This window comes from Volvox carteri (genome assembly GCF_000143455.1).
Source record: "Volvox carteri f. nagariensis unplaced genomic scaffold VOLCAscaffold_160, whole genome shotgun sequence".
Taxonomy (NCBI): Eukaryota; Viridiplantae; Chlorophyta; class Chlorophyceae; order Chlamydomonadales; family Volvocaceae; genus Volvox; species Volvox carteri.
This window is the reverse complement of record NW_003307703.1, coordinates 32,932-43,074: the sequence shown is the minus strand read 5'-3', so window position 1 is coordinate 43,074 and position 10,143 is coordinate 32,932. Positions and strand designations below refer to the sequence as shown.

General features: G+C 55.2%; 3 protein-coding genes across 3 annotated transcripts in view; 1 reads left to right on the top strand and 2 right to left on the bottom strand.

Moving 5' to 3' along the window:
- The window catches only part of VOLCADRAFT_100811 (uncharacterized protein), a gene marked incomplete at both ends in the record, with an annotated part of 7,764 nt that extends 2,444 nt beyond the window's left edge, over positions 1-5,320 (bottom strand). Inside the window, 9 exons of the mRNA XM_002959322.1 lie at positions 277-407; positions 791-858; positions 1,300-1,309; positions 1,789-1,903; positions 2,429-2,584; positions 3,005-3,066; positions 4,196-4,336; positions 4,920-5,015; positions 5,270-5,320. Coding sequence (XP_002959368.1) covers positions 277-407; positions 791-858; positions 1,300-1,309; positions 1,789-1,903; positions 2,429-2,584; positions 3,005-3,066; positions 4,196-4,336; positions 4,920-5,015; positions 5,270-5,320 — 830 coding nt within the window. The remainder of the gene's footprint in view (positions 1-276; positions 408-790; positions 859-1,299; positions 1,310-1,788; positions 1,904-2,428; positions 2,585-3,004; positions 3,067-4,195; positions 4,337-4,919; positions 5,016-5,269) is intronic.
- Positions 5,321-5,695: 375 nt separating this feature from the next.
- On the top strand, positions 5,696-8,173 carry VOLCADRAFT_100810 (uncharacterized protein; the record flags this gene model as incomplete). The annotated part of the gene is made up of 5 exons (XM_002959325.1): positions 5,696-5,806; positions 5,860-5,902; positions 6,211-6,321; positions 7,809-7,858; positions 8,054-8,173. 5 exons carry the CDS (start codon positions 5,696-5,698, stop codon positions 8,171-8,173), a joined length of 435 nt encoding a protein of 144 aa, XP_002959371.1.
- Positions 8,174-8,954: 781 nt separating this feature from the next.
- On the bottom strand, positions 8,955-10,114 carry VOLCADRAFT_70813 (uncharacterized protein; the record flags this gene model as incomplete). Its single annotated transcript, XM_002959321.1, has 2 exons — positions 8,955-9,569; positions 9,827-10,114. Coding segments are annotated over 2 exons (903 nt in total), but the record flags the coding sequence as incomplete, so codon positions are not given.
- Between the last annotated feature and the right edge of the window lie 29 nt (positions 10,115-10,143).

The following is a 10,143-nucleotide window of genomic DNA, read 5'->3' as shown; positions in this document are numbered from 1 at the left end:
GGAGGGAGGGAGGGAGATTAAAGTGGGTGGGTGGCTGGAGTGGGCTGGAGGGGGATGCGTGGTGTAGGGGAGAAAGAGGGGAGAAATGGGGCACATCGCGTGTCGTGTTTTCTCCGCGTGCCACCTCCCGCCCTCCAATCCCCGCACCACCACACACACGCACACACTCCAGATGTACATCCCCCTCTCCATCCCTGCACACACACCCCAGCACAGAAACCCCCCCTTGCGCTAGTACGGCAACATACGGCAATATACGGCAGTACGGTAACCCACTCTACCTGCAACGAGTCAATGGTCGCCTGAAGCTCCTTCGCCCGCGCCTCCCCGTCCGCCCGAATCTTGGCCTTCTCCTTGTCAGAGGCCTCCTTAAAAGCCAGCATCTCCGCATCCTTGTCTTGGGCCAACTGTACGGCATGGCAGCCCGTTAGGGAGGGAGGGAGGAAGTGACGTCAGTGACGCCAGCCAGGGCCCAACAATGCGGTACAGAGGGACACACATACAGAAATAGACTAACAAACGGACAAACGTGAGGTGGAGTTTCGTGACGGGTCCACAGTACTCAACCTCCTCCTCCTCCTCCTCTTCCTCTTACTCCACTTATCTTCGTTCACCTCCCCGGTCCATCCAAGGGCCATTCTGAGGCGAGCTCTTTCCAACCAAAAAGACACACAGGACTTCCCCGCAACTCAACCCCCCGGGTGTTCCCCGCGTCCCCCATTCAAGGACCCCCGGCACCCACCACCATCATACATTTCCCCCCACCCCCGGCAATCCCCCACCCACCCACCTTGACTAGGTCCGCTTCCAATGCAGCGATCTTCTCCGTCTTGGCGAGCAACTCTCGACGGAGGTGCTCTGTAACCTGTATGTATGTATGTATGTATGTATGTATGTATGTATGTATGTATGTATGTATGTATGTATGTATGTATGTATGTATGTATGTATGTATGTATGTCAGGCAGCAGCGCGAACAGCGTGTCCGTGTCGACTAATGTACAACACACATGCCGAGTCGGAGTGGGGAGGAGATGGTGATATGTCTTAACGCTCAGAAAAAGAAGCCCAAGAGGCTGCGGCGCCGACAATACATACATGCCGACACTGGAAACCACAGGAACCGAAAACACCGGGTTAGATTGAGTGACGAAGGACTTGATGTGTCACCAGGCATTTAGGCAAAATGTGGGGAACGTGAGGGGGGGCCCCCGGGGAAGGGCGGGGTCGGGGGGTGGGGTATTGAGAAGAGCTCGTAGTCGGGGGTTTGGCCTCTTCAAGGCACAGGTAGACACCCACCAGGAATGAGCTGGAGTGAGTTGGAGTGAGTTTGAGTGAGTTGATTGACGCGTCCTTTGTAACGGCTTTAGGGTTCCCCTCCCTCCCCCCCCCCAGGCTGGCTTTATCAAAAAGCTAAACCCCCCTTTTCTCGGAACTTGTAACTTATCGTAAATTGCTGTAACCCACGGCCACCACTCTGCATAGGCTTGAGTGAGCCGGGTCAGAGGAAAGTAATAATGCAGTACGTGTAGCGTGCCGGGGATGTGGGCATGGGGACGGATTCTCGGGGCGAGGGGGGAGCGGAGAACAGCCCTTGGAAAATGCCATCCGGAAGCCCGCTGGCCACGTGGCGGGTAGGGTAGTGGACGGCATTACAGTGCAGGTTGCTTACAGATAGTCACCCTCGCGGAGTTTGATGGCCATGGCCGTGGAGTTGAGCTCCACCATGGGGGATCATTAGGGGGGTTAAGCTTGGTGGTACGTGCACGCGTGCACGCAACGACCCACCTGGTAGTTCTCCCGCTGGTTGTCCTCCAGCTGCTTGAGCAGCACGCGGTTCTCATCGGCAATTTTGCTGAACTGGCTTTTCGTCTCCGCCAGCGCCTTTTTCTTGCGCTGGTTTCTGCCAGGTTGAAAGCATCCCGAAATGGGCCATTAGCAGAGACCATGTTTTTGACTGGTTAAGCTATAATTCTCACAACGTCTACTTCTATTAGACGTTCCTAGGCCAAAACTAACGCCATGGTTCAAATGGTGAGGCACTCACTCCGCAAGGATGACATATTGTGTTGCCGTCAGCTCCGTTGATATTTCGTCTGCCATTTTAAGGTTTATCCTATATATACAAATTGTAATAACAACACAACCTACGGTGGTCCACACAACCTTCTTACAAGTCACATCAAGAGCTTAATGAGTATAGAAGGCTAAAAATATAACTCTTGACGTGAAATACGCATGTAGTAGTCAACGTTTTCATTAGAGAGAGCTAGTCGTGGCTCCTTTGAAGAATTTATAGCCATACAGGAAGACCCTCAGATATCCGTAAGGTTATGTACCCAAAGCTCCAAGCTGTTACATTAAATTCCACAATCAATCAAATTTCATGAAACGGTGAACAGGTTTCTTGATGTACGACAGTCCGCACCTGCTCTGGTGAGGTGCTACGACCTGCAATATTTTGTACGCACGCGAAAATTCTTCCTTCATTGCAAACTCCTGATTACCATCTTGCAGAACAGTAATCAAGCCCTCCAGACCCATCAACGCATCGTCAAACATCATGCATCCGTCAAGACCTGACCTGCCGAAAGAGGACGTTGGGACCAGTGGCTAACTTGCTGCGTCTTGTCTAACGGGTCAATTAGAACCTGTGGGCGCGTGGCTTAGAAGACAATTTTACCAATATAAGCAACTAACCTAGGAGAAACGCACAAAGCATTTGACCTGCTGCAAAAAGCAAAAGTCAAAACAGCGAATCGCCGGTGCTGCGGCAAACCGTCACACACAAGCATTCACCACCCATATCGAAATGACGCAAGCCCCCCAGAGCCCCTTCCCCCGATACTCCCTAAAATCCACTTTTCCGCGCCTTCCCTGCCCCTCCTTCCCCCCCCAACCCATTTTTCAAGGCTTTACCCCACCCATCCAATACCCCACCCATCAGCGCAGCAAATCTTCCGGATCTCATCTCCATTCCCTTCATGCCGGCCCCACCTCGCACCTTTCCTCCCGCCCACTGCCATCTCCACGAACACACCTAGCAGAGCGATCAACCGGCTCAGGCTGATTTGCGGTGACGTCGAGTGAGGTTGGGTGAGGTTGGGTCTCAGACAGCTAGCCAGTGTCACCACGTCCACACTTTTTGGGAACCTGGCCCGCTCAGCCCCGGAGTCCGCCGAGGCTGAGGCTGCAGTACCCCACGCCACCTCTGCCGTACCAGAAGTACGTCTATTTCAATTCAGCCGCCAGTGGCGACAGCAACACCTATTTTATGTCTATCAGCAACATCTCCAGCTGTAGCGGAGGCGGCAGCAGCAGCAGCAGCAGAGGTCGCAGCAGCAGCAGCAGCGGCGGTGGCGGCAGCGTCATCGTCGACTGATCGCCCCGGGTGTTCGTTCTTGGGGTTAACGTCGTGGTGGCGGCAGTGCGGCGGCGGCGAAGCAGGGCCGGTGTGGGTAGGACTCGGAGAGCCGGTCACGTTCTGCGGTTGGAAATCGTTGGTTGGTTAGTCGTTTGATAAGGTGGTTGAGGAGGTCGTGAGCTGGCTGGACCCTACACATTCTCCCACCTGCCTTTTATACCCGTCGCGGTTGGTTCGGTTGGTCGGATTCCTTTGGCGAGGGCTGCCAACATTTTGGGCTTTTTAGCTCATCCCTTGCCGGACGACTCAGTTTGACAATGCGCAGAAATACACATACACACATACATTTACGTCCGGGTTCAAATCCGCCTGCCGACTTCTCGGGTGGTTGAGAAGTGTTGAAATGGGAGGTGGGCCCCCATCTTATGGACGGTGTAGGACGTGATAATATCAACTTGCGAGCTAACCAGGAACTAAGTTGAGGCGCCGTTGATCCGCTAGATTTGGTTGGATGCTGGTGGTGAGTTGCTGAACCCAACGATTACAATCTGAAGTCGGATGGGGTGAACGGATTAGGGTGCCCCTCTCGCAGGGGAGAGCAGGGAACTGCCTCGGGAAAGGGGGCCGCTGGTGAAGCTATACCACCCTGTAACAACATCATACATACACAAACGTACAGACGCTTGATTGGCTACATTACACGATGCACACGTGGCCACCACCACCACATGAACGGACAATCTGAAACGAAAGAGAGCAGCCCTGAGGCTGAAGGTGCATCATGTGCGCCTGCGAACCCCCGTTGTCCACCCACCCACCCCTCTCGCCCACCCCATCACCCATCACCAGCCCCCACCAGCTGAAAATCCCAGCTTTCGCGAGCCGACTCGAATACATGATATCCGATAGGAAGCGGCTCACAGCCAGTGCGACCTCAGGCCGACCTGGATTCAAATCCGGATCCAGATTCCGCTGCGGGGCGTGTTCCAGTCCGGTTTCATGAGTGCGAGGAAGTCTAGAAGGCACCCCCCCCCGTGTGCGTACCCGGGCCAGCGGGGCAGGTAAAGAAAGAGAAGTGAAGGGAAGGTGAGTTGACGTAAGGGAAGGGAAAGTGGGTAAAATGGGAAGGGAAAGGTTGAGCAAACGTACGGCCGCCGAAAAGGAATAAGGGAGCTGACGGGTAGGGTCGAGGGCTCAACAAAACCACAGCGTTTATTTGTTTTAGGGGGTTCAATTTCCATATTCCAAACCACCAGGGAATGACTTTCCATGCCAGGCTGGGAAGTATTCCTTAGCCGCGAGGTGAGGTGCTCGGAGGGGCTGAGGCACCGGGGGGGACTGGAGCGCTGGGACGGGGGGGACCCCTCCGGGTCCCAGAACCCCCCAACAGAACCCTTAAGCAAAATTAATTGAGAACAGGAGTGCGGGGGATGTCAGGGGGTGTCAGTATCTGATTTCGGGTAAGGATCCTGCTACGGTTCTGGATCTGATTTTGAGTTTCATCTTTATACACAGCTTTTCCTCCAGCAGCGCCTGCTCTGGCACAGTGCCGTACCATTGCTTTGTAGACGCAGCAGCTCGGCAGCGGTTTCTCGCGGCTCCTCGAGTCCTGCGCGCGCTTTTGGCGCTCGAAGGGCCATAGGCAGCTGGTCTCTGGGTGCCGCACAGTGAGGAGGGAGAGGTGCGGTGTTGGGATGACCGGGGGGATGGGACACAGCGGAGGGCCAGTCGGAGGCGAGGGGAAGGGAGGGGAGAAAAACGACATGATTTGGTTAAAACTGCAAACAAAGAAGATACCGGCAGTAACACAAAACAAAAAACATAATTATAGAAGGAAAAGAGCCACAGAGAACGTGCCCAAAACCCAAACCCAAAACCAACAACTCAAAGCTTTCCCTGCCCCACCTGCCAGGCTGAAACTAGCCTTTCTTCGCTAGGAACGATAACAAACATCATATTACAGCCCGCTAATGACGTGACGGTCAAGGAAATCACACGTTACACTTAATTTATTAGGTATGGGTCCGAAGACCGCCAAATATTGCGGAAGGTCCCGAAGGACACGACCGACGGGGAAGGAATAAGTTTTCAACCAGCAATAGTCGCGCCTCGATTAGATCTCATAGGCTGCGACATTGCCCCAAGCGCAAAGATAAATTTCATAGAGGTCAGGTAGCCACCAAACTCAAACCCTTAACATAAACGGAATTCCTGCGAACGATGGTGGGTCCGCGTAACGACGACATAAGCTCCTCTCATCTCCCGAATTCCTGTGCCTTCTTCCCGACGTGGCTTAGCACTCCTATTATAAAACAGCACTTACTTGTTTCTATGCAGTACGACAACGGAGTGGCAAACAACGTCCAGGACGTCCGGGCGTTGCTGCCTCTTGAATCGCGGTCGAAGGTGGCGTTTGCGGTGACGACGATGATGATGAGGAAGGTGAGGTTGACCTGCTTCTCCTCCTGCTCCTGCTCCTCCTGCTACTGCTGCAGCTCTCCCTCGAGCTGCAGCAGCAACACCCGTACGACAACGACGGTGTCCCGTTCATTGTCTGCTAAGGGGAAACATGAGGCCAGTCCAAGCCCCCGCCCGGAATAACAATAGCTACTACTATCGCCTGCATCAGTGGACACGGCTGCCGGGGGAGCCGCGCAAGGTGGAAGGACAAACGCCGGTGCCGGAGCCGCTGCTCCATGGGTCATTGGCGGCGGCGGCGGCGGCGGCGGAAGGGACGACTGGCCCGTGGGTCATTCAGATCGCGGATCTTATCGAGGTTCAGCGAAGGTAGACAGAAGGCCGCCGACGACCTGTTGGACCAGTGATTACGAAGCGGCTGGACGCAGTGATGGTGGTGAAGACGGTGATGATGGTGATGGTGATGGTGATGGTGATGGCGATGGTGATGGTGATGGTGATGGTGAAGGTCGTGGAGTCCGACAAAAGCGGCGACAGAGGTGGGACGTTTGACGGGTGTGGGAGGAGGGGAAAGGGGCTGGAGGGAGATGGCAGTAGCTGCTGTGCCATGACACGGAATCTACTAGCCCGGCAGGTTGACCAGGTCAGCTGGCGGGTCAGCAGGACGTTTTGATCTTTGAGATGTTAGCTTACGTTACGCTGTGCTAGGGTGCGCTATGGCGTGGTGTGATGAAGTTTCGTTGTGATGGACCTGAACGGCGAACAACGGAACGGGGAACGATGGAACGGGGTTGATTTATGGAGGGGATTTTGGAGGTATATATAGAGGTGGAGGGGTCTAGCAGTGTGCAGGAGTGAAGGAGATAATGTGGGGATGCAGTTCAGCATGGAGTGCGAAATGTATGGATGTAGTATAAATTAGCGCAGTGTCGAAAATAGTGTCCAGAAGGAGCATCGCTTGATTTGGTTCGAAGCAACAGCCCGTCGCTTGGAACTAGACAACGGTCCCTTGGGCCAACAAGCGGACAATGAAAATTGAAAAAATACTTACTATCCAAGCTGCATGTTTTGGATATAGGGATTACAGCTTCAGCGCTTTACCTGCCGTAGGGACAGATAATGATGAATTGAACTTGCGGTGTTCGCACGATACGGCCTGCTTACCATGGAAACGTATAGTAGTTACTATTTACTAGATGGCACATAGCGCGTACACGCGGGTGGCCCCCTTCGATAAAACAATGCAGCTTATGTGTGGCTGATGAGTTACCCGGCGGTTTGCACGGCATTGCTAGCATGTTGCACATTCGTGAGCGCATTTATATTTTATATGAGTTCCCAAAGTACTGAGCGGCTTGCCTCAAAATACAGTTTTGTTTGTTTGGTGGTGCTGGGGATTTGGACCCAACAATCAGCTCTACTTGGTTTCCGCCTGAAGTTATCTCCAGTAAGATCGGCCTGTCCTTTATCCGCGAGTATTTCATATAAACAGAGCAACAAACTCTATGTCTCCTTTGTCGGGGACAAAATTGGAGGTGCGGTCTCCACTTTCGTGCAAGCATCGACTCACCTTTTCACTAAGCTCCGGATTTCTTGTTAAATATTTCCCGGATCATTATACGTGCTCTTAGCCCTCTCTCTCGCACATCCTACAATCCCATCCCATTCCAGGCCGAACGAGCACATGGTCATTCCTGGGGGATGGCAACGTTGACAGCCAACCCTCGCTGCGTGCTCCATCCACGTGCCATCAGACTCCACGCAGACTCTAAAGCATATGCGTTCCAATCTAGCGCTAGCGCTGCAACCCTTTGTTGCGTCTCCAGCTCCTTCCATCAGAGCTCGCAGCGATGCACGCGGTGCTGGTCAACGGCAAGTTTGGGGAGGAGCTGGGAGGTTCTACCGCAGCCAAGGCCTCGGTCCAGGCCTGGGTCAGGAACGGCATTGAGACCTGGCTCGAGGGCAGAGACTGGGATGGCGGCTGCGTCCGCTGTGGCCACCCGTGCTTCCCCTTCCGGCGTTGTAGCGGCTGCTCTGAGCAGGGACCTCGATGAGGAGGAAGAGGGCGCGTGGAAGGTGCGTGTGCATGTGCGTGTGTGTTTTTCTGCCCCGCATGTCGCCCCTCTCGTCTCCCCCCGTGCCTTCTCTTCTCTTCGTCGACACGTGATTCCTCCCATGGGGCTCCTCTCATCGCTCTTTGCAACTTGAATGTGATTTCCCCCGTCCCTTTCTCCCCCTTCCTCTCCCTCTTCTTTCCCCTTGTCTTTTCAGGCCAGCTGTGCGGTGTTGGAGAGCGAGCTGGGTATCGGGCTCCAGGAGGGCAGTAAGCTGCTGGCCCGGGGCTTCGGCTGGACCAGCCAGGCGTTCTGGAGGCAGGAGAAGGTGGGCTGAGGAGGAGAGGGGGAGGGGGGGAGGAGGAGGGGGAGGAGGAGGTGGGTTGAGGAGAAGGGGGGAGGAGAGGGGGAGGAGAAGGTGGGGAGGAGAGGGGGAGGAGGAGGGGGGGGAGGAGAGGGGGAGGAGGAGGGGGAGGAGGAGAAGGGGGCCGAGGAGGAGGAGGAAAAAGTGGAGGAGGAAAAAAAGGTGAGGAGGAGGAAGAAAAGGGGGAGGAAGGGAGGGGAGAGGAGGGGGAGGAGGAGGGGAGGAGGAGAGGACGAGGAGAGGGGGGAAGGGGGAGGAAGGGAGCTTTGCGTTTAATTCGACTTCCTTTAATTTCTTTTTCGATAGTATAGAAATAAACCTCTATTCCGCGCCGGAATATTAATATATATCCGTTATTACTTGCACGCCATTTACGCAGCAATCTTTGTAAGTGATGGTTTTTTCTTCAAAAACAAAGATGTTACCAGTAAATGATTTTAGCAATTTGCGGATTAATACTACCCGCAGCAATCACTTTTTTCCTTACTGCTTTTTATTAGGGTTTAGGCAAAACCTTACGCTCCAAACGCTAGCATCTACCGTCTGTTGTCGCAACGATGCTATAGTAGCCTTACGATAAAATTGCTAACCAAATCACGTAAATATTTTGATGATTCGAGGGAGAGGGAGGGGAGGGGGGGAAGACTAGGAGGACTGGGTGGGGTGGAGAGGACGGGAGGGGACTGGGAGGGGACTGGGAGGGGAGTGCAGCTGGAGGTGGAGTGTGTGTGTTTTCCGTCGTTCGGTGTAGTCCCTACCTAGGTGGGTTCACTTTGGGTTTTGATTGCTGAAGATTTGCCTGAGGAGGAGGATTGTCCTGCGGCTGAACATGCGATGGTGATGGTGAAGGGAATGATAGCATGAGGAGCGTTATGTGGCCATCAGGCGTTACGTGGCCATCAGGCGTTACGTGGCCATCAGGCGTTACGTGGCCATCAGGCGTTACGTGGCCATCCGGCGTTACGTGGCCATCAGGCGTTACGTGGCCATCCGGCGTTAGGTGGCCATCCGGCGTTAGGTGGCCATCCGGCGTTAGGTGGCCATCCGGCGTTAGGTGGCCATCCGGCGTTAGGTGGCCATCCGGCGTTAGGTGGCCATCCGGCGTTAGGTGGCCATCCGGCGTTAGGTGGCCATCCGGCGTTAGGTGGCCATCCGGCGTTAGGTGGCCATCCGGCGTTAGGTGGCCATCCGGCGTTAGGTGGCCATCCGGCGTTAGGTGGCCATCCGGCGTTAGGTGGCCATCCGGCGTTAGGTGGCCATCAGGCGTTAGGTGGCCATCCGGCGTTAGGTGGCCATCCGGCGTTAGGTGGCCATCAGGCGTTACGTGGCCATCAGGCGCGAGATGGCGATGATGGTGATAGCGAGGGGGCTGTAGTGTTCCCCGCAAACCCGCACACCCCTCCCCCCCACCAACCCCCTTCCCTTTCTCTAGGTTGAGGAGCTGCCCCAGCCGGACCAGGTAACGAGTGCCGTACAAGTACTGCGGGGGGATCTGGGTATGACGGTGGAGGAGGCGGCACGGGTTGTACGACAGGTTCCGGAGCTGTTGGCGTGCGATGTCGAGGGCCGGCTGCGGGCCAATATTTCGCAGCTGGGCAGTCAGTGGCGACTGAAGGTAGGTAGGACACGGGCTTGAGAGCATGGGCCATCCGGCGTTAGGTGGCCATCCGGCGTTAGGTGGCCATCCGGCGTTAGGTGGCCATCCGGCGTTAGGTGGCCATCCGGCGTTAGGTGGCCATCCGGCGTTAGGTGGCCATCCGGCGTTAGGTGGCCATCCGGCGTTAGGTGGCCATCCGGCGTTAGGTGGCCATCCGGCGTTAGGTGGCCATCAGGCGTTAGGTGGCCATCCGGCGTTAGGTGGCCATCCGGCGTTAGGTGGCCATCAGGCGTTACGTGGCCATCAGGCGCGAGATGGCGATGATGGTGATAGCGAGGGGGCTGTA